General features: G+C 39.1%; 1 protein-coding gene across 4 annotated transcripts in view; it reads left to right on the top strand.

Annotated features, from left to right (window-relative positions):
- CASP10 (caspase 10) overlaps nt 1-24222 on the top strand; it is a 50228-nt gene that overhangs the window by 8358 nt on the left and 17648 nt on the right. Inside the window, exons 1-6 of one of the 4 annotated variants that reach the window (XM_058709388.1) lie at nt 2903-3432; nt 9793-9847; nt 11269-11622; nt 13421-13514; nt 19059-19194; nt 22699-22808. In XM_058709388.1, coding sequence (XP_058565371.1) covers nt 11276-11622; nt 13421-13514; nt 19059-19194; nt 22699-22808 — 687 coding nt within the window. In that variant the 5' untranslated portion in view covers nt 2903-3432; nt 9793-9847; nt 11269-11275. Of the gene's footprint in view, nt 1-2902; nt 3433-9390; nt 9848-11268; nt 11623-13420; nt 13515-19058; nt 19195-22698; nt 22835-24222 lie in introns of those variants that run through there. The other 3 variants (XM_058709399.1, XM_058709414.1, XR_009256231.1) reach the window with 3 other exon arrangements.

Raw genomic sequence — 24222 nt, 5'->3', positions numbered from 1 at the left:
ATCTGGCCCTGGACTCTTGTTTTTTGGCATATTTTTGATTACTAATTCAATTTCCTTACTGGTTATGTGTCTGTTCAAATTTTCCCATTTCTTCCTGTTTCAGTTTTGGTAGTGTATGTGTTTCTGGGAATTTGTCGATATCTTCCAGATTGCCCATTTTATTGGCATATAATTGCTCATAATATTCTCTTATTATTGTTTTTATTTCTGTTGTGTTGGTTGTGATCTCTCCTCTTTCATTCTTGATTTTATTTTCGGGTCCTTTCCTTTTTCTTCTTGATCAAACTGGCTAGTGGTTTATCAATTTTGTTAATTCTTTCAAAGAACCATTCTGTCTTCTGGTTTCATTGATCTGTTCTACTGTTTTTTGTTTTTTGTTTTGTTTTTTTTGTTTTTGTTTTGTTTTGTTTTTTTTGGTTTGGATAGCATTAATTTCTGCTCTAATCTTTATTTTTTCCTGTCTTCTTCTGGTTTTGGGTTTTATTTGCTGTTCTTTTCCCAACTCATTAAAGCATAAGGTTAGGTTGTGTATCTGAGATCTTTCTTCCTTCTTTAGGAAGGCCTGGATTGCTATATACTTTCCTCTTATGACTGCCTTTGCTGTGTCCCAGAGGTTTTGGGTTGTGGTGCTATCATTTTCATTGACTTCCATATACTTTTTAACTTCCTCTTTAACTGCTTGTTTAGCCCATTCATTCTTTAGTAGGATGTTCTTCAGTCTCCAAGTATTTGTTACCTTTCCAAATTTTTTCTTGTGGTTGATTTTGAGTTTCATAGCATTGTGGTCTGAAAATATGCATGGTATGATCTCGATCTTTTTGTACTTACTTAGGGCTGATTTGTGTCCCAGTATATGGTCTATTCTGGAGAATGTTCCATGTGCACTGGAGAAGAATGTATACTCTGCTGCTTTAGGATGAAATGTTCTGAATATATCTGTTAAGTCCATCCGGTCCAATCTGTCATTCAAAGCCCTTGTTTCCTTGTTGATTTTTTGATTAGATGATCTGTTCTTTGCTGTGAGTGGGGTGTTGAAGTCTCCTACTATTATGGTAACTTGATGAGTTTCTTTATGTTTATGAATAATTGATTTATATATTTGGGTGTTTTCACATTTGGCACATAAATGTTTACAATTGTTAGGTCTTCTTGGTCTATAGACCCCTTGATTATGATATAATACCCTTCTGCATCTCTTGATACAGTCTTTATTTAAAGTCTAAATTGTCTGATATAAGTATGGCTACTCCAGCTTTCTTTTGTTGACCATTAGCGTGATAGATGGTTCTCTATCCCCTTATTTTCAATCTGAAAGTGTCTTTAGCTCTAAAGTGAGTCTCTTGTAAACAACATATAGATGGATCCTGTTTTCTTATCCATTCTGTTACTCTGTCTTTTGATTGGAGCATTGAGTCCATTGACATTTAGAGTGACACTGAAAGATATGAATTTATTGCCATTATGTTGCCTGTAGAGTTGGAGTTTCTGGTGGTGTTCTCTTGTCCTTTCTAATCTTGTTGCTTTTGCTATTTATTTATTTATCTATTTATTTATTCATTCATCTTTTCTCCTCTGAGAGAATCCCCCTTAAAATTTCTTGCAGGGCTGGTTTAGCGGTCACAAACTCCTTTAATTTCTGTTTGTCTGGGGAACTTTTTACCTCTCCTTCTAGTTTTAATGATAGCCTTGCTGGATAAAGAATTCTTGGCTGCATATTTTTCTGATTCAGCACATTGAATATATCCTGCCACTCCTTTCTGGCCTGCCAAGTTTCTGTGGATAGGTCTGCTGCAAACCTGATCTGTCTTCCCTTGTAGTTAAGGACTTTTTTCCTTTGCTGCTTTCATGATTCTCTCCTTGCCTGAGTATTTTGGGAATTTGACTATGATATGCCTTGTTGATGGTTGGTTTTTATTGAATCTAGTGGGAGTCCTCTGTGCTTCCTGGATTTTGATGTCTGTGTCTTTCCCCAGGTTAGGGAAGTTTTCCACTATGATTTGCTCACATAACCCTTTTACCCCCATTTCTCTGTCTTCCTCTTCTAGGATCCCTATGATTCTAATGTTGTTCCTTTTTTAATGAGTCACTGGTTTCTCAAATTCTTAAATCGTGCTCTTTTGCCTTAATCTCCCTCTTTTTTTATGCTTCGTTATGCTCTATAAGTTTGTCCTCTATATGGCTGATTCTCTGTTCTGCCTCGTCCATCCTTGCTGCCGCTGCATCCATCCATGATTGCAGCTCAGTTATAGCATTTTTAATTTCATTCTGGCTATTTTTTACTTGTTTTATCTCTGCAGAAAGGGATTCTAATCTATTTTTGACTCCAGCTAGTATTGTTATTATCATGATTCTGAATTCTGGTTCAGACATCCCGCTTGTATCTGTGTTGGTTAAATCCCTGGCTGTCATTTCTTCATGCTCTTTCTTTTGGGGTGACTTCTTTTGTTTCATCATTTTGAAGGGAGAAAAGGAATTAATGAGGTAGAAAAATTGAAATTAAAAAAATTAAAATTAAAAAAATATTAAAATTAAAACTTAAAACACACACACACAAATAGAATAGACGATTCTAGATCCTAGGCGTGTTTTGGTCTGGATGTTGAAAGTGGTTTGACAGATTAGAGAAAAAAAGGGGGGGAGAAAAAAAAAGGAAATCGTTTGAGAATTTGAAAAAATGAGTACATTGAAGTAGACTAAAATGAGATGATGGGGGTAAAATAGAATTTGAAAAAATATACACAAAAGGAAAGAATATAGTAGAAAAAAATTTAAAGAAAAATATTTTTAATAAAAATTAAAAGTAAATATGAATTTTTTCATTTTCTGTATTTAAGAAAAAAGAAAAGAAATGAAAAAGAGAAAAAAGAAAAAAAGAAAAAGAGAAGAGAAAAAAAAGAAATCATTTGAAAATTTGAAAAAGTGAATACACTGTAGTAGAATAAAATAAAATGATGGGAGTAAGATAGAATTTGAACGAATTTACATAAAAGCAAAAAACATAGTATACAAAATTAAATAAATATATTTTTAAAAGAAATTGAATGTAAAAATGAAGTTTTTCTCTTTCTGCATTCAAGAAAATGAAAAGAAATGAGAAAGAGAAAAAAGAGAAAGAAAAAAAGGAAATTGTTTGAAAATTTGAAAAGGTGAGTACACTGAAGTAGACCAATATAAAATGATGGAAGTAAAGTAGAATTTGAAAAAAATTACACAAAAGTAAAAAATATAGTAATAAAAATTGAAGACAGACATTTTTAATAAAAATTGAAAATAAAAATGAATTTTTTCTCTTTCTGTATTCAAGAAAAAGAGAAGAATTGTAAAAGAAGAAAATGAAAAAGAAAAAAAAAGATTAAAAAAGAAAAAAAATTGAATAGATGAACCTGCTAACAGATTGAAGTAGGACTGAAATTGCCTCATTTTCCCCTACAGGTCAGTCTATGTAGCTCTTTATAGTCCATAAATTAAGCCCGGCGGTGAGGCTTGTGTTCTTGAAGAGCAATGTTGGCCCAGTTGGGTGGGGCTCAGTGTAACAGCTCTGCTCTCCACTAGATGGTGCTGCTAGCCTACTGGGGTGGATTGTTGCGGTGCTCGTAGGTGCGTATGCACATTTGTGGGAGCAGTGAAAATGGTGCCACCCAGCTACCCAGTCTGTTCTCCTGGATCAGCAATTGCACACCGGTCCTCTGTCTTTAGCTCTCGTCCACTCCCGCTTTTTCACTCTCTGTGACCAGGCCTGAGGCAGTACTGCTCTCCCAAGTTTTGTGTCAGATGTGGCTGTTTTCCCCGGCCCCTTACTTCCGAAGGACTGTGGCTTTGACCTGTTCCGCCCCTCTGTGGGAGGGTCTCACCGAGCAGTGGCTGAATGAGCAATCGCCGAATGTCGGCTGCACCCAGGAACGCCTGCTGGGCCATGCTGTTGCCGGTGCTCTGAGACTGCGGCCAGGTGCCAGCCCGCCCCCAAAAAAGTTCGTGAGACAGTGTAGCAGCAGCATTTCAGGGATTATGGAAAATCACAACACAATCTGGTACCAGGCTTCACCCTCAACGACCTTGTCCCAGCACCAGCAAATGTGGCTGCCTTCCAGGGTCTGCTGGGACCAGGTGGCTTCAATAGTCTCTACCAAATGCCCCCCAGCAGTGGAACTGCTTTTCCCTGTGTGGCCCGAGAACCTCCCAGACCCCACTCTGTTCCTGGGGATTCGCCCTTCCCACCAGAGCATCGCCAGGTATCAAACTGCAGAGTTGCAGCCTTTGCGCTCCCCTTGTTTACAGTCTTAATGGAATTTAAACCCTCTCCTTTCTCCTTTCTCGCTTTTTAGTTTAGTCCTGTGGCTGTTTCCAGTTTTCCACTTTCTCTCCAGCTACTTTTGGGGAGGGGTGCTTTTCCCATATGCTCCCCCCCTCCCCAGTCTCCGTCCTCTGCCCGCAAAAGGGGTTCCCTACCTTTAGTGGCTTCTTGCTCCCCAAGTTCAGCTCTCTGTGCCACGTACCCGCTGAATTCTGTGGTTCAGGTTGTGCAGATTGTTGTGTTAATCCTCCAATCAGTTTTCTAGGTGTGTAGGATGGTTTAGTGTTGGTCTGGCTGTATTTCATGGACGCAAGACACACAAAAAGCTTCCACACTGTTCCGCCATCTTGGCTCCTCCAAATCCTTTCCCATTTTTAATTGATTATCTTTTTACTGTTCTGGTATAAGTATTGCTTATATATTCTGGATACTAGTCTCTTATCAGATAGAAGATTTGCAAATAGTTTCTTCCATTCTGGGAATTGTCTTTTCACTTTCTAAATAGGGTCTCTTCTAGCACAAAATTTGTATATTTTGATGATGTCTAATTGATGTATTTTTTCTTTTGTTGCTTAAAAGTTTTGGCATTATATGTCCAAAACTATTGCCATTAGGCAAGGTCATGAAGAGTTACTCTTATATTTTCTTGTAAGAGTTTTATGATTTTAGTTCTTACATTTAGGTCTGTGACCCATTTTGAGTTATCTTTTGATTCTTTTTTTTTTAGCAGCATTAAAAATATTTTACTCTTTTAACCACATCCACCTAGTTCCCTAGCGAATCCAATGTTAATCTGTTAAAATCTTTTAGTAAACATCATTATCTTGTGGAACTTTGAGGTTTTTGTCACCTCAGAATTACCGAGCTTCTTGTCCCAAGCTCACTTAATTTTTTTTTGAGGGGGAGGGGCAGAGAGAGACTCTCAAGGAGGCTGCATGATAAATGCTGAGCCTGATGCAGGGCTCTATCCCACGGCCCTGCGATCATGACCTGACCTGAAATCAAGAGTCAGATGCTCAACTGACTGAGCCACCCAGGCACCGCCCCCCTGCCCCCAGCTCACTTAAACGTAAGATGTACTGGGGTAGGGTGAATTTAAAGATTAGCTTACTAATTCTACATTTGGGTTCATCCAAAGAAAATAATTTTAAAATGTTTTAAATAATTTAATTTAATTAATTTTAAATAATAAAAAATGTACCAAGATTTGTCTGTAAGTATCTTCTTTTTTTAATGTTAATTAATTTATTTTTTGGGGGGGAGAGGCAGAGAAGGGAGAGACAGAGTCTCAAGCAGGGTCCACACTGTGAACGCAGAGCCTGACACGGGGCTCCATTGCATGGAACTGCAAGATCCTGACCTGAGCGGAGCTCAAGAGTCTGATGCTTAACGGACTGAGTCACCCAGGCACCCCTCTATAAGTATCTTCTATGCAGCATTGTTCACAATAGCAAAAACTTGGAAACAAATTGGATGTCTGATAATTAGAAATTGGTTAAATACATATGGAACATCCATGGAAGGGAATATCATGTAGCCACTATACATCATGTTTTCAAAGATTATGTAATGATATGGGAAAAAATGTGTGTTATTAAGTGAAAAAAGAAAATTATACAGCATAATTAAATTTTTGGCAAATAATATACACATAAAAATGTGAAAGAATATATACTAAAATTTTAAGGTAGTTATAGACTACAAGTGACGGCATGTTTCTCCATTTTCCAGCTTTTCTACATTAAATACTGGAAGTTAACCTCTCTTTTTTAATTACCACTTTTGTAATAAGAAAAGGGACATATTAATACAGGCTAGTCTGTAATATAGTGAATCCAAAATGGACCACATTTTACTTGTCTCCTGCCAGTTCACTAGTTAGAGATCTCTGCTGGGATCCTTGCCAGAGAAAGTCTTCTACTTTGCTACTTGGCTTCACCATGCTCCCATGAATAAAATTGTTTCTGGCAAGGTCTGGAGTGTGTGGATAAGGTGTGGAGGTCCTGGAAGTTTGGGATGGGATGGTTAATCAAAATAACCTGCTACCTCAGGACCAGGGTTGAAGTGCAAGTTTTAGGGCACAGAGCTCTTCTCCAGTTCATACACCTACCTTCCCCATCACCTGTGTCCATTTTTTAGTTCAGGAGTCTTTACACTTATAAAGTTTCCTTTTATAAATTTTGAGGGTGGAAAACCTGGACCAAAGCCTGGTTGTAAAGAAAAACCTTCTATTGCCACCACCAGCCACTCTCAAGGCAGAACTAAAAAGAAATAATCCAGTATTTCCTCTTTGTCACCAGGGTAGTAGCAGACTCCCATCGCTATAAAAGGCTATGTAGGTTTTGACTAGCTCTTCATATACACCCAGCTGACTGCGACCAATCAGGAAAGATGCTGTAAGAAATGTTTATTCTTTCCACTACTATCAACTTGCCATCAGCACGTCCTCAGTAACTGTGTTCCAAATTGGAAGAAGTATGAAATATTCAATACAAATGACATGGCACACGGTCTCACCTCTGTAAACTTGGTTTGAGTGTAAACTTTGGTTGAGTACTAGGATAAAAGTTTAAGTTTTACTTCATTTGTCTCTATTCTACTTCTACTTTCCAGGCTTAGCTCAATACCTCCTCCTCCAAGGCATCTTCATCAGGATCCATCCTTTGTTCCTTGGGGCTTTTGTGGCATTTAGGTGAAGCCCCGTGGCAGCGTCACCATGCCCTGCCCAATGTTTACAGACATTATGTCACATGGAGTTACAGGCGGCAGTAGCCTTGGGATCAACAGCTTTGGGATGATAGCAAGATACTTAGCATCTCTGAACTTTGATTTCATCATCTACTGAATGGACTAATAATCTTGACTTTATACAGTTAATCAGAAAAGAAGAGGTGAAGAAATGGTAGTAGTCATAATTATTTGAAGGCAGACATTGCATTGTATTCACTTTCTTCCTAACTGCCCAGTTCAGTGCTTTGCACTTAGGAAGAGGTTACCAAATATTTGATATTGTTGAACAAAAGTTGAAACGGCTTATGTACTTTATTGTGTCATACACAATCATTTCCTCAAGCCACATTCAGGTTTTTCACACTTGCTTCCAGTTTTCACACTTGCAGAGCAATTTAATCTCTCTTTCCCCCTCCCTCCTTCTCCCCTCTCTTTTCTTTCCTTCCTTCCTTCTTTTCTTACACCCTTCCTTCCTTCCTTCCTTCCTTCCTTCCTTCCTTCCTTCCTTCCTCTAGACTTCAAGTTATAGGCTTATTTTATTTTTTTTAAGTTTATTTATTTATTTTGAGGGGGGGGAGAGGCAGAGAGAGGGAGAGCAAGAGAATCCCAAAAAGCTCCACACTGCCAGTGTGGAGCCAACTCGGGGTTCCAACCCACAAACCGTGAGATCATGACCTGAGCCAAAACCAAGAGTCTGCCACTTAACCGACTGAACTACCCAGGCACCCCTCAAGTTGTAAGCTTTTTAAAAATTGAACTACAGGGGCACCTGGGTGGCTCAGTCGGTTGAGCGCCGACTTCGGCTCGGGTCATGATCTCGCGGTCCGTGAGTTCGAGCCCCACATCGTGCCCCTGTGCTGACAGCTCAGAGCCCGGAGCCTGTTTCAATTCTGTGTCTCCCTCTCTCTGACCCTCCCCCATTCATGCTCTGTCTCTCTCTGTCTCAAAAATAAATAAAAACGTTAAAAAAATTTTTTTTAAATTGAACTACAATTGACATAGAATATCCTATTAGTTTCAAGTATACCTAATAGTGATTCTATATTTTTATACATTATGAAATGATCCCCATGTTAAGTATAGTTACCATCTGTCACCACACAGAGTGGTTACAAAATTACTGACTATATTTCCTATGCTCTATGTTACATTCCCATCACTTACCTATTTTATAATTGAAAGTTTCTACCTCTTAATCTCCTTCACGTATTTTGGTTGCCCCCCAAACCTCACTCTAGTAACCAACAGTTTCCTGTATCTATGAGTCTGTTACTGTTTTGTTTGTTTGTTCATTTGTTTTGTTTTTTAGATTCTGCATGTAAGTAAAATCACATGGTATTTGTCTTTCTCTGATTGGCTTATTTCACTTAGCATAATACACTCGAGGTCTATCCACGTTGCAAATGGCAAGATTTCATTCATTTTTATAGTTGAGTAATAGGGCTCGTCTTTCTTAAACACAGAAATTCTCTGGATGATGCCAAGGATATGAGAATGGCACTTTAATATATTTGTTAATAAAGCATCATAAATCTTACTTCTTTTTCAGAGATAAAATACCTTTCTAAGATTCTGTGCTTCTTCCCAGAGCTCTGCACATTTGAATTAGTTGAATTATAGTATAGTGAATTAGAGTCAGGTTTGCTGGTTTAAATTATGGCTTTCCCACTAGTTCACTGTGTCAAATTACTTAACTTTTCTGTGTCTTAGTTTTCGCATCTTAAAAGAGCGTTCATACTAGTAGTATTTATCTTAGAGACTTGAGATGATTGAATGAAAAAATAGTACCTGGCACATGGTAGTTGCCATATAAGTATTAGGTATTGTTTTTATTCTTAGAAATAATGTCTCCAAAGTCTCTTTCCTGCTGCATTGAATGTGCTATGAGGCCAAAGATTTCATCGACTTTGTCTGCTGTTAATTGAGTTCCCTGAAAATACCTCCAAACGGGCTTATAGTCTAGCTCTCCCTCTTTTTTTGTCTTAAAAATGTTTTTATTTGCACATGCAATTTTTTGAGAAAGAGTTAATATGGCTGACCACCCTTTCTTGAGCTTTTTGGGTTTTATTTTAAAGGTTAAATGAGTTTGGGGGAGGAGATGGTGAGGAAAATATTCCTCCTTCCTTCTTTCCTTCTCTTTCTTTCTTTCTTTCTTTCTTTCTTTCTTTCTTTCTTTCTTTCTTTCTCCTTCCATCCTTCCCTCCTTCCTCTCTCCTCCTCCTTCCCTGCTTCCTCTTTCTCTCTCTTTTCTTTTTTACTTTTCTTTCTTTCTTTCTTTCTTTCTTTCTTTCTTTCTTTCTTTCTTTCTTTCTTTCTTTCTTTCTTTCTTTCTTTCTTTCTTTCTTTTTCCCTCCTTCTCTCATCTCCTCTCCTTCTCTCCTTTTCCAATTCTCTCTCTTTCTTTTTTGATTCTCCAATCTTAGTGATCCAAGGGAAAGGCTAAAAACACTTAGTGCCTTCCAAGAATTCATTTGCAGCAGTCTTTGGTTTAACCTGGGAAAATCCCTAGCTGTCCGGCAGGAAAGTTGTAACTCTTGCCTTTAGGAGGCGCTGTTTGTCAGAGTTATCCTAAACCTGGAAAAGGGAAGGGGAGAGGCCGTCAAGGGAGCTATGACGTGAGCAGGAAGTTAATTATCAAGTTACCCGGACCGGGACATCCAGTTTTCACTTGCATAGGCAGAAAGTCTTGAGTTCTCTTCCCGCGCAAATGGGAGCTTCCCTGGAACGTGGATTACACAGAGAATTTTAATTTCTTAAAAACTTGTTTTCAGGCAATTTCCCCCGGAACCATTTACCTCCAGAGGACAAGCGGAATTTGATCTGAAGGTATGTGATTAGCACCTTTCCCCTGCTGAGGTCTTACACGCTAGCCTTGTTCCTTCCTTCAGTTTTAGAAACTTGCAAAAGCTCTCGTTGTCAGGAATGGCACTGTTTCTGCCGGGATTTATTAGCCATGCCAGGGAAAATGAAGGTTTAAAAAGTCCCAGGAAAGCTCCAACACAGACTTTTACTGGCAGAAATATGCTAGTCCCCAAATGGAGACAAAGTCTGTTAGACTCACTAAAGTTATAGATTGGAATCTTCGGGAAACTGCAAGGCAAACGTATGCTACCTTGGAATAGGAAGACATCTCCAAAAAGCCATTCATTTGGTTTCTGGTATCACAGGCTGCTACTAGAAGGAAAGACCCCATGGATGCTCACATTAAAAATAACATTTTCTATTTTCTTGCTCTCTCTTTCTAAAAAATAAGCTCTATGCCCAATGTGGGGTTTGTTCTCACAGCCCTTAGATGAAGAGTTGCATGCTCTTCTAACTGAGCCAGACAGGCACCTCTGTTTTCTTTTTCTAACAACAAAAGTAATGTGTGTTTGTTGCAGAAAATCTGAGAAACTCAGAGAGGAGCCTGGAAGAAAAGTTATTTGTAATTATACCACCTAGGTATAACCATTTTTTGTTATCGATATTGTGTTTTGTTATGTTCTTCCTTTAGAAAGTGGTTTCTTGTTTCTAAATAGCTCAGTTTCGAAAAGAGAGTATATACCTTGAGGTCTTATAGTACGAATTATATTACACTGAAAAATTTTATCACTTCATTGCTCCTTTGATTCGAATGGAATTTGGTATAGAAAATACCATATGAACTTTATGAACTAATCTGGTAGAAATATTGATTTAGATTATTTGTGACTTCCTTCACTGATCTGAGCAACTCTTGTTTAAAACCACCCTTTGGAGTCTAGGATTATGGCTTCTCTTTTTTGTGAGATACAAACCTGTCCCATTATGGTTAGCAGTGTTACCTCATCCTTAAATTGGTAGACACTCATGAAATATAAAACCCGAGACTACTTTATTTCTAAAATGAAAGGCATAAATCTGAGCACTATTTCTGCCATTTGGTGGAAGTGAATTAAGAGCTCTAACAGGGAGAAATTGTGCTTTGTCATTCTCCCTTTTGACTAGCGCCCACCAGGGGCATTTTGATTTGGGAGAAATAAAAGTAGGTTGAGTTCCAAAAAGAGCTCCTTCCAGACCTCCAGAAGGGTTAACATAGAAGTGCTGTGGTTGAAGGTTGTTTTTTTTTTTTTTTTTTTGCCTATTGGTTTTTGAAATAATTTCACAGGAATTTTTATTTTTCAGCACTTCCAGGAAATTCTAATGCCTGGCATGGAGGAGGCCGGGGAAGTGGGGTTCTGTGGATCCTTTTTCTCTTATGTGCTGCCCCACCTCTCTGTCTCTTTCAGGCTGGCCATGACATCTCAAGGTCAAAGTTTGAGGTTCCGTTCAGATGATAATTGTCAAGTGAACTTCCGTGAGAAGCTTCTGATTATTGATTCAAACCTGGAGGCCCAAGATGTGGAGGGCTTGAAGTTTCTCTGCCGAGACTGGATCTCCCACAAGAAGCTGGAGAAGTCCAGCTCAGCCTCGGATATTTTTGGTCATCTGTTGGCAGAGGAGCTGCTGAGTGAGGAAGACCCCTTCTTCCTAGCAGAACTCCTCTATATACTCAAACAGAATTCGCTGCTGCGGTACCTCCGCCAAAGCAGAGAGCAAGTGGAGAGTTTGCTGCCCACCCGAAGGAGGGTCTCTCTGTTCAGGTGAGGAGGGGTCTGTGATCAAGACAGGGGGGTTTTTCCATCTAGCTAGTGTTCATTCGGGCCACTGGGCTTTGAAAGGAGGTTGGGATTAAGATCTTTTTCTTATCTACCTCCTTGGATGCTTCCAAACCAGGAGATCTCTCAGCTTCCAGCACCAATGAGATGAAAAGTTGGGAGGTCAGCAAAGCTCTGGGCCTGGTAGTGGCTTCCCTTGGTTTGCTTCTCACCACCAAATGAAGCCTGCCTCAGCATAGCAGGGCCCGCGCTTTCCTTTTACCCTCTGTACTCCCAGACAGCCCTTCCTCCTGTGAGTCATTGCGGAGATTTGAGAGGAGATAATGCATGCGTGGGGCCGAGTAAGCAAAATGAAAAGGGGGATGTGTCTCTGAGGTAGGGAAGGACACCATTTATGCCATGTCCGGTTTTAAATGTTCATACCCTTTTGTATGAAACCCAGAAGGGTAAAATATAGACGTTTTACACAAGGGGTGAAATATAGGGATTAGGTCTATAATGGGTCAGACCTTAGATAACACTATTTTTTTATTTAATTAAATTTTTTAATTGAGATATAATTGACCTATAACATTGTAATAGTTTTAGGTGTACCACATAATGATGGGATATATTTATATATTGTGAAATGATCACCACAGTAAGTTTGACATCCATCACCACACATAGTTACAAAGTTTTTTTGCTTGTGGTGAGAACTTTTAGAATCTTCTTTTTTAGCAACTTTTAAATATGTAACACAGTACAGTGACCCTTGAACAATGTGGGGGTTAAGGTGCTGATCCCCACACAGCCAAAAATCCAGCAAAACTTTTGAGTCCCCTCCAATTTCACTACTACTGTTGACCAGAAGCCCCATAGATAACATAAACAGTTAACACATATTGTGTATGTCACATGTATTATATATTGCATTCTTAAAATAGAATAAGCTAGAGTAAAGGAAATGTTACTAAGAAAATCATAAGGAAGAGTAAATACATCTATAGTACTGTACTGTATTTATCCAAGTTCAAGTGGACCCATGCAGTTAAAACCTGTGTTGTTCAAGGGTCACCTGTGTTGTTTAACTGTAGTCACCATGTTGTACAATACATCACCAGGACTTAGTCAATACGGTTTTTAATTGTCCACTGACATATCTACATTAGAGAACTTCCCAAGGAAGAGTTGAAGTGTTATTTTATGGCTGGGGTGACTAGAATCCTTCAGGTCTCCCTCCTTGAAGTGGCTCCCAGAATCTGAGCTATACTTGAGTCAGTGAGGGAATTCTGGAAGTCATTATTTCCACTCCGCTGGTTAAGATCTCCGGCATACAGAGGTGTTAGTGTGTGAATGGAATGTTCAGCTTTTCTGGTGGTCAGTTACATGACTCTCCAGAAGCTGGGATAGTTTCCTTTTTTTTCAACAGTGGACTTTCTATAGAATGGTATCAAGTCCTCTCTGACGAGGGCCTATAAAGTAAGCCTGAATTCCTAGAATGCGGTCAGGAGATGGGAAGGCATGCCAACATTGAGTTTTACATCTTCCTAGTGGGATGGAAAGTAGCACTGGACTTGGAATCAGAAGGACTGCCTCTACTGCTTATTATGTTATCTTTATGTAATAGGCCACTTAAAGCTTAGAGTTTTAGTTTTGAATCTATACACTGGGATTTGAAATTATCTGCTCACAGGGTGTGATCATTCAAATGAGAGAAAATGTATATAAAAAAGCACTCAATTTACTGTGCTGTCCTTTGCAAGTGTGAGGCTTTACTTGTCTCTCTGGATGTATGTCTTAGAAACCTGCTGTACGAACTGTCAGAGGGAATCGGCTCAGAGAACTTAAAGGACATGGTCTTCCTTATGAGGGAATCGATTCCCAAAATCCAGATGGTAAGTGGGTCATAAAGAGTGGGGTATTTGTGAGCACTGCCTTTTAAAAAAAATGTTTATTAATTTTTGAGAGAGAGAGAGAGAGATTGTGAATAGGAGAAGGTCAGAGAGAGAGAGAGGAAGACTGAGAATCCCAAGCAGGTTCCATGCTGTCAGCACAGAGCCTGAGTTGGGGATTGAACTCAACAAACTTTGAGATCATGGCCTGAGCCAAAATCAAAAGTCAGACGCTTTCCTGACAGACCCATCCATGTGCCCCTGTGAGCACTGCCTTAATCAGTGTTGGGAATATGCTGGAAAGGGTCTTCAAGAAGGGTTTATATTTGTAGGAGATGATACCATACAGTGCTTAGGAACATTGACTTTGGTGTTGGATGGGCCTGGATTCTAGTCCTGGTTCTGTGACTAATGCCTCGATGTGGGGCAAGTGATTGAACCTTTCTGAGTCTCCATTTTCTCATGTGTCATATTGTAGACAATTACACTACTTCCTTCCAGGACTGTTGGGAGAATTGGATGAAATAATGTGGGTAAAACTTTAGGGGCCTGTATTTGGCACATAGTAATCAGGTAGTAAATTGTTAACTTCTATTGGCACCCACTGTGTTTTACCATATAGAAATGTGTCGGGCACAGTAAGGAAATGAGGAGGTGGGTGGGTGGGGTAGGTCAAATGAGGACTATGTAAGGAATTCATTAAATATATTTCCTGGTGTTAGACCTGTAGACCCGAACAGGTTCATTTTGTTTAGGCTACAGTTTTTTAAGATCTTTTTTTTTCTCTTTCATACCCCTCAGGGATTTTACCCTCTGTGTCTTTTGATTAGTCACTTATGGAGGCTTCCTCCTGTCTTCTAAAAGTTGGGTGTGGGTTCCTTGGAGTTGGTGACCAAGTCTTACTCATTGTTATAGCTCCGGAACCTTGTAGAATCTGTTACAAAATGGTGCTCTGAATGAAAGCATGAATGAATGGGATGATACAATCTTTCCCTTCTCTTTCTGAGAAAATGGCCTGGACCCTTGCTTTTATGTGATTTTATGATGAATGACTGGAGAGATTAGCAGGACGAACTAAGCCACCCTAATGGGGTTGTGCAAAGATACACTAATAACATTCTTATACTTGTTGCCCCTTGTCACAATCTACTAATTTTTTCCCTTAGATACTCTCTGGAAGTTCTGATATCTTTCTTTCTTTTTTTTTTTTTTTTACACTTTTTTCTTTTATCTTTTTATTCTTAAAAAAAAAACCCAACAAAACACAAGTGTAGAAAAATGAATAAAATACACATACAGACTAAAGAATTGTTATAAGGCTAATCCTCTTGAAACCACTACCCAGGTCAAGAATTTGAATTTTGCCAGCTGTTCTAGAAACCCCTCCACTTGTCCCATTCCAATCACAGCCCCTTACTTACCACCCGCTAGAAGAAACCACTGTTTTGGCTTTTATGGTAACAATGTTCTTATGTGTCTTTACGACTTTATCATTTACCTGTGCATCCCTAGATGTCAAGTTTAGTCTTGGCCAGTTTATTTCTTTTGAGTGTCTTTTAATCTGTAGGTTAAACCATCTTCCCCCCAATCCCTTTCTTTTTCTTAAAATGTGTCTGTTGAAGAACCCCAGGACACCTGGCCAGTAGAATTTCCCTCAGTCTGAGTTTTGCTGATTGCGTGTGCTTGGTACAGTTCAATGTGCTCCTCTCTCCCCTGTGTTTCCTGCAAATCGGCAGCTGGATTCAGAGTCTGAATGTCTCCACATTGATTTCCTGTAGTTTGAAAGTGCTCCAGATTATTCTGATAATATTTTCTCCTAGCTTGGAACATCCTCTTGTGATTTCTCTAGTGTCTGGGTTTATAAATAAAATGAACCCACTCTCTGTGGTTACACTTCTCTCTGCGTCATGGACAGAAGTCCATACTCCCCACAGCAGGATGAGGGATGAGGAGATGGGCAGGAAACCCTGATATGCTCCACACCAAGCCGTGATTTTCTACTAGGAAAAACTGGGGGATGTATTTCTTCCTGTACTTCCTCATGGGTCTTAGACCTTAGCTTGCAGCCATCTGTGGTTGGTTGCCAGAAGTATTCCAAACATTTTGCCCCCTGCTAAATTAGCTTTTAAGTCATTTAAGGCCCATGCTCAGGCAGCCAAATGATTTTATGCTTTTCTCATTCAGTACAGGAGTAAAGGGAGAAATCACTGTATTTCGCTGTGGCATAGAACTATGGAAATACCCGGTTAGATTCAGGAAAAGCACACTTCCTTCTTGGGTTCCAAATGATCTCAGCTTTATTTCGAAGGAGATCTATTTTGTCATGTGAGAATTGTGGGTGAGTTATATACCTGAGATAATCCAGGTTGATCTCAACTGGACTTTGAGATCAGGCTAGCCTTCTGAAGTATGTAAAGGACAGTCTCTAAGCAGCTAGATGAGTTTCCATATGGGGGCTTAATAAGACTCCATTATCTGCAGTTGCAATTGCAAAGACTTTTGTTACTGAAATAAATTATTTAGCAGCTGGGTGGGGAGGGCCTGAACTTCCCTCAGTCAAAAAGGAAATGTTCTAAATTCACACAGTCTCTCCAGAGTTAGAGAAATGACCTTTGTAGGGTGTTCTAGGGCTCCTTTTTGATAACTTTCTACAGGTTCATAGCAGAATAGCTGTCTTTACACATGCTGAAAGACTCAAACAACAGTCCGGAAATCCGTTCTCAGAGTAGCAATCAACTTAGGACGTTGGATGTAAAGGAAACCACACCCAAATCTACTAGCTTAGCAAAGGAGCACAACAAAAGAGGTTTCAGACACTTCCTGCTAGTATTAACCAGAGTGGTGTTCTTAAAGTACAGACTCCATTTAAATTGCGTGGTGTGTGTGTGTGTGTGTGTGTGTGTGTGTAGAAGGTGTCATTTACCAAACATCCAATGAACTTTCCACGAAGTTATAATGAATTTCTATCATTGCTTCTGGAATCGTGTCTTAGTCCCTTTTCTTCACCCTTAGTAGGATGCTGTCAAAAATGGGGTTTCGGGGTGCCTGTGTGGCTCAGTCGGTTAAGCATCCAACTTCAGCTTGGGTCATGATCTCACAGTTAATGAGTTTAAGTCCACATTGGGCTCCAAACTGATGTTGCGGAGCCTGCATGGGATTCTCTCTCCCTCTCTCTCTGCCCCTTCTGTGCTCTCTCTCTCTTAAAAAGAGATAAACTTAAAAAAAAAGAAAGTTTAAAAAAATGGGGTTTCTGTTTTGAGGTTCAGAGAGAGCTCATCTGCCTGTGACCTACCACAGACCCTTGTGTGGTAGATTCCCTCTGACCCCTTTGCCCAGCTGATCAGCTCTGGATGAATCTTCCTGCACATGCTCCTCTCTCCTGCTTTATTCCTGGGCCAAGCTATTGGTGTGCTAGGGCTGCACGTGGGGGCACACACACTTCTTTTATTTATTTATTTGTTTTTGAGAGAGAGGGTGCAAGTGAGCAAGGGGCAGAGAGGGAGAGAGAGATAATCCCAAGCAGGCTCCACACTGTCAGTGCAGAGCCTGGTATAGGGCTCGAACTCATGAACTGTGAGATTATGACCTGAGCTGAAATCAGGAGTCAGATGCTTAACTGACTGAGCCACCCAGGAGCCCTGTCTCTGGAATGTCTTAAAAAATTATAATCTCTCTTTGATCAGATGAGAACAGAAATCAAGTAATCAATTCTGTTCTTTTCCTTGGTTGTTGACATCTTGAGTGCCTTATTTGAAAACACACACACACATACACACACACTCAGTAACCCTTCCTCATCCTTGTGTTATTGCTCTTTCTCCCTCCCTCCCTCTACTGCCAAGCTTCTTGAAAGAATAGTTTGTATGCGCTCTTTCTCCACTAAGTCAACTCTGGGTCACATATCAATGCATTTCAATATGACTTCAACTTCATCACTCCAATGAAACTGCTCGTACTGAAGCCAACACGAACCTCCTCATAACCAGATTTGTAGTTTCACATCACTTTTCCCATGTGGTTTTCTTTGCCTGGAATGTCCTTTTCCACGCTGGCAGTGAAGACATAGTCATCCTTCAAGAATCCCCTCCCAGTGGTGCCTGGGTGGCTCAGTCATTTAAGCATCTGACTTTGGCTCAGGTCCTGATCTCACAGTTTGTGAGTTTGAGCCCCGCATTGGGCTCTGAGCTGAGAGCTCAGTGCCTGGAGCCTGCTTCAGATTCTGTGTTTCCCCTTCTCTCTGCCCCTTCCCTGCTCATGCTCTATCTCTCTTTCAAAAATAAACATTAAAAAAAATAAATGAAAAAAAGAGTTCTCTCCCATGTGCAGCTTTTGTGAAGCCTGCTATGTGGAATAGACGAATGATGAATAAATGAGTGATACCACCATTTTAAGTCATCTTTTTCACCCATTCCCAATTGATCTCCACAACTCACCAAATTCTATTTCAGAACTGTTTCTCAGGTCCAGTACCTCTTGCCAATATTTTCTCTCTAATCCACTTCCTTCTCCAACCTATTTCAAAACTTCTGCTAAAAATAAATGTATTCATGTTACTGTCCTCCTTAAAAACTACTTCTGCCACTCCTTGACGCGTGGGACACTTGGCCCAAACTCCTCATATACTGTATGTTCCTGCGTGGTCTCATACCAGCCCGCAGTTCTAGCCATGATCTAGCTCTCGCTCAGTGTTTGTACTCAAGCTTCCTTCTCAGTGTTCCTGAACACACTGTCCCTTTTTAACCGTTCAACTCTTCCATATATCTGGAGACTTCTCCCAGTTCCCACTCTGCTGATGCTTAATGTATGCAGTGGGATAGTGTCCAGAGGTTCCTTTCTAAGCAGCTATTCTTTTCTGTGGGCTCTAATGTAATTTTGTCCCTGTATATTTTTTCATAACCAGCTTAATACATTGAGAAGCCTTATTTACTGAAAAGAATATGATACCTTCCACCCCACATGTATTTCAATATTAAAATAATACTAGCTGATTTGTGTTTTTTTCCCAGCAGTATTTAAGAAATTTTTTTTTCTTTTCAAATACCAAATATTTGCCTCTTGTTTCTTTGGTGCTTCTGTTTTGCTGCTGCCCTAATCTAATTATATCATTTACAGCTGTAAGTGACAGGCAGTCTAGCTCAATGGTTAGTTAATAAGAGAGACTTTGACATCAGACTGCCAGGTACAGATACCAGCCCTGCCACTTATTGGCTCTGTGACCTTGGACAAGTGATTGAACCTCAGTTATTTCATCTTTAAAATGTGGATTATAATAGGATCTAGCCTCATTGGCTTGTTTTTGAGGTTAATGTACAGCAAACACTGCCTGGTATGTAGTGAGTTACATATATTTGGTATTTGGTATTAATATAGATTGTATATTTTACTTGGTAATCCACCTTCCCCCATACGATTGAACCCCTCAGGGGCAAACACTCTGCCTTATTCATCATTGCAAAATCTAGTGACTAGAGGCCATGCAGGTAATGTTTAAAGAATGAATGGATCCTCAGAGGGCAAGTAAATGTGACTCCATTGATTCTCTTGCAGACCTCTCTAAGTTTCCTGGCATATCTGGAGAAACAAGCTCTAATAGATGAAGATAATCTGATGTTACTGGAGGATCTCTGCAGAAAAGTTGTACCTAACCTTATGAGAAAGATAGAAAAATATAAGAGAGAGAAAGGTAACTAGCTTACTTACGCTTGCTTCTTTGCACAAGACCATGGGAATTCTTAAACTAACTGGTCATTAATGATGTTTACTCATCACTCTGATGATATTGTCTTAGAAAAGCCAGAACTCTCTCCCCATCTGCTCATTTAAGACATATTTATTGAATGCGAACTCTGTACTAGGCAGAGTTTTAGAAGTTGGAGACATAGTAGTGTATACAGCAAAGCTTCTGCTGTCTTGGATCTTATATTCTAATGAAGAAAAGGTTTAGGTAAATGTCTTTTTCTCATTCATCCGTGGGGCGAGAGTAGAGAAAATAATTTTGAATGAAATAACAAAAAAGAAGGAGGCAGAATAGCATAAGGATGAAGAATGAGGTCTATGGAGTCAGATTGCCAGGACTCCACTTATTAATGATTCAGTGGTTCTTTTATTAGCCTTTCTGTGTTTCACTTTCCCCATCTGTAAACTGGGGATAATAATACTATCTACCTCATGAGTGTTTTGAGAACTGAATGAAGTAATTCCTGTAAAATGCATGTCTGGCATAGCGTAAAACATGTTGCTATGAATATGTTTGTCAGAAAGTCATGAAAACGTTCATATTCTCAGAAATTACTAACAGAGAAGAATTTTATTTCCTTGTTTTTTTCTTTAATCCTGTCTTGTAAAGGTTGTATTGCTGTCGTATTATATGGAGGTAATAGCACAGCGTGGAAGTCAAAGCTGGTTGGTAAATATTTGTGTTTTTCCAGGTCTGTTTCTCCAGTGTTAAACAAGAGCTGAAATAAAAATGCATGAGTAGCTTTAATGCCACACCCATATTTTAGTTCAGTGAGTTAATCTGGTGTGCAAATGTCTTTGGTTGAAAACGAAACTAGCTAAAAGGAAACTTCTAAGAATTCTGTAAATACGCAGTGAGTTGAGGGACAAAATATACTGTTGTTAAATTGATAAAATCTCAAACAATAATAAGGCAATGAATAAATGTATAATTTAAGTAAAAGTTATGAAAAATAAAAATGATTCTTCTAACCAAAGTTATCAAGTGAGAAATAAAAAGCAGAGAGTTGATATCAAAAATACATTTGGGATCATTACTGAATTCTGAATGCAGAGATTTTTTAAAAATTACATTGCCATTTTCCTGTAACTAGTACCCCACACAAAATGAGCAGGGTAGGTGGTCAAATTATTTTGGATATTTGAACTCTGGAGAAGGCACTCTAGTGTTTATGTAGTAAATGCCTCAGTGAATCTTGAAGCCTGAGCTTTATATCAGAAGAAGAATTCTAATTTTGACTTTTCTTTTCTACAACCTACCTGCTGTGTGATCTCTTTTGGGTGTCAAAATAAAAAAAAAAGTTTTCCTCTACTATTATCACACCAACACTTCTGGAACACTTCTGACCTAGATGGGTAGGATTTTTTTATACCAACCAATTCTCTAATTCTCTGTAGACACCAACTTGGTGTCCTATGATTTAATTCAATTCTGACACTAACCAGAGTTAGTACACACCTTAACTAAATTAGGCTAAAGGCTCAGTGCCCTAAGACTGCCCCCTATTTCTGATGCCAGTCACAAGTTAGCGAGTCCCCAGAATACTCACGGCTTGTATCCAACTTGGCTACAAACTGATGTTTCCTATGAGCCCCTCCTCAGGTTCAGTAATTGGCTAGAAAAGCTCACAGAACTCAGGAAAACAGTTTACTAGATTACTTATATATTATAAAAATATTTGACTCAGGAACAGCCAAGTGTAGGAGGAAACGGATAGGGCAAGGTATGGGGGAAGGGAGATAAAGCTTCCAAGCCCTCTCCAGGCAGCTCACTCTCTCAGCATCTCCACGTATTTGCCAACCTGGAAGCTCTCCAAGCTCCTTCAGTTAGAGATTTTTATGGAGGCTTCATATGTAGGCATGGTTGATTGAATCATTGGCCATTATGATTTATTCAACCTCTAGGCCTTCTCCCTTTCTCAGAGGTCTGAGTGTGGGGTTGAAAGTTCTAACCCTTTGACCACTGGCAAGTAGCCCCCCTCTAGAGGCTGTCCAGGAGCCCCCAATCACCAATCATCTTATTAGCATCTTATAGCAAAAGATGCTTAGCACTTCAGAGATTCCAAGGGTTTTAGGAGCTGCGTGCCAGGAAAAGGAGGGCAGAGACCAAATACATATTTATTATTATATCATAGATATCAATATTTCAGTGTTGACTTTCTGTAGCCCTAAGAGTTTGGGCTTAATTCTGCCATTTAGGATTAAGGACTAAAGGACTGAAAAAATAGTAGGTATGCAGATTTTAGACTTTTCTGTAAATGAATGTGATCCAAAGGCAAAGTCCACTTTTTAAAAATGTTTATTCATTTTTTGAGAGAGAGAGAGAGAGAGAGAGCGTGAGTGGGGGAGGGGGAGGGGCAGAGAGAGAGAGGGAGAAACAGAATCTGAAGCAGGCTTCATGCTCTGAGCTGTCAGCACAGAGCCCAATGCAGGGCTTGAACTCATGAACACGAGATCATGACCTGGCCAAAATCGGACATTGAACTGACTGAGCTACCCAGACGCCCACGTCAAAGTCCATTGTAACTGATTAGAACACAAGCTCTATTTAAGGACTGCCTGGATACTTTTCTAAGTTTTCTTGAGTCTTGGTGTTTGCTTTAGTATTTTAAATTTCTTATTAAAAGTAATGTATCATAATTATAATAAAATTAAATAAAAATTCAAATAATGACAATAGAGTTTATCTACTGCTGGCCAGTCCCTAGACCTAATCACTGGAGTATATTTTTGTAGCCTTTCTTCTATATGGAGACAGTTTGTGAGTGTGTGTGTGTGTGTGTGTGTGTGTGTGTGTAGATAGATAAATACATATATATTTAAATAAAATCATGCTAATCATATACAACTTTCTTTATTCCCACCTAATATAGCTGATATTTTCCTATGAACATAATGCAGACATAGCTCATTCTTAGTAATGGTTCCATAGAAATAACTTTATATACATAACATGTTTATTATTAAAAAACCCCATATTTATTTAATTACCACTTTTGAGTGTTTTTTCTTGATTTTTTTTCTTTTCCTCCCTTCCTTTTTTTCTTCTTTATCTTTTTTACTATGGTCTTAGTTCTGCTTTTATTTTTTGAGGTAATGCCTTTGTTATCTCTTGGCCATTATCTGACACATTAAGTACCATACATTCTGAAATAGTATTTAGTACAGTATATGGTAATTTTAAGGAACTAGTAACATTATAAAAAGAATAAAAACACAAACATAATAAGAAATGAAATATAATAATACAAGGAATGAAAATACAATGATAAAGAAAAACAATTTATAAATTCACATTTTTTTTCCTAGGTATATATGTAGGCCTCTTTAAGCAAATGGCACTACAAATCTACAGGTCCCTATAAAATAATATCTTGTGATGATTGGTTACCTTGGATTACTACTAGTCAGAAGATGATTTTTGTTTTACTGTCTGTGATTCTATTTCCAGCCTCCCAGGTAGTGACACCTCCTGTTGACCAGGAAACTGAGTCATTGCATAAAGGAGAGGAAGAACTATTTTCTCGTTCAGATGTTAACCAATTCTTTGGAGCCTTACAGGTAGGTTCAATGATGTGTTGGCAAATGTTTAATGACCAGCTCTACTCTCCACCCTCAATTCCCTATCCCAAAAAGAAAGAACAAAAAAGAGAGAGAGGAGAGAGACCCTGATTTGTAGTGTTTGGGGTAAGTGTTCCCATTATGGCTGATTTCAGGTTATTGCAGAATTTCTGAAAATCTGACAAATGGCTCTCACTAGCTGGTTTGAGTTGACTCCAGTACACCACTGGATTGCTTTGAAATGGATTGTTTTATCTGTGCAATTTGATCAAGGCCAGCTTCCTGAATGTACAGCCTGTGCAGTCCCACGTTGCCCATGCTTTTCTAATGCTCAGCTGTCACTGTTTTAAAATTCTTAATAATGAGAGCTCCTGGGTGGCTCAGTCATTTGAGCATCTGACTCTTGATTCCAGCTCAGGTCATGATCCCAGAGTCTTGGGATAGAAGCCCCATATCGGGCTCCTTGCTGAGCATGGAGCCTGCTTGGGATTCTCTCTCTCTCTCTCTCTCTCTCTCTCTCTCTCTCTCTCTCTCTGTCTCCTTCTCTCTTTGCCCCTCACGTCTGCTCTCTCTTTCCATAAAATAAAAAAAAAATTTAAACAGTTCTTTATGTATGAACAAAGGGCCTCACATTTTATCTTGCATGGAGCCCTACAAATTATGTAGCCTGTCCTTTCCAGAGAACAAGAACTGGGTTCCTTTAGTGCCCAGCAATAGAAGGGTGGATAGAGGGAAAACACTGGGAAATTTGCAATCTGTTTCATTTTCTTTTTTTTTTCCTTTTTTTCTCCTCCTCCTCCTCTTTCTCCTCCTCCCCTTCCTCCCTCCCCTCCTCCTCCTCCTCCTCCTCCTTCTTCTTCTTCTTCTTCTTCTTTTTCTTCTTCTTCTTCTTCTTCTTCTTCTTCTTCTTCTTCTTCTTCTTCGTGCTGAAACCTAGGAGCAGTGTGTTTCTTATAACATGATCATGATCCTTGGAAGACACATATGACATTCTTCCCTGGAATTAATGTTTCTTACCAGCAGACTTGGGCAGTTTTATTTTGCTAACATCTATCAGTATCAATGCAGTTATCTTGGCCTTGGAACTTTTTTTAATTGTGATAAAAGACAACATAAAATTTACTATCTTCATCATTTTTAAGTGTACAGTTCAGTTCTGTTAAGTATATTTATATTGTTGTATAACCAATCTCCAGAACTCTTTTTATCTTGCAAAACTCAAACTCAATATCTATTAAACAGTAACTCCCCATTCCTCCCTCCCACCAGCCCCTGGCAAACACCATTCTACTTTCTATCTTTGTGAATTTGACTACTCTAGGTACCTCATATAAGTGGATTCATATAGTATTTGTTTTTTGTGACTGGCTTATTTCACTTTATATAATGTCCTCAAGGTTCAACCATGTCAGAA

Source organism: Neofelis nebulosa, chromosome 2 (assembly GCF_028018385.1).
Source record: "Neofelis nebulosa isolate mNeoNeb1 chromosome 2, mNeoNeb1.pri, whole genome shotgun sequence".
Lineage (NCBI taxonomy): Eukaryota > Metazoa > Chordata > Mammalia > Carnivora > Felidae > Neofelis > Neofelis nebulosa.
Note: the sequence above shows the minus strand (reverse complement) of the source record. Positions and strands in the feature narration are given on the sequence as shown.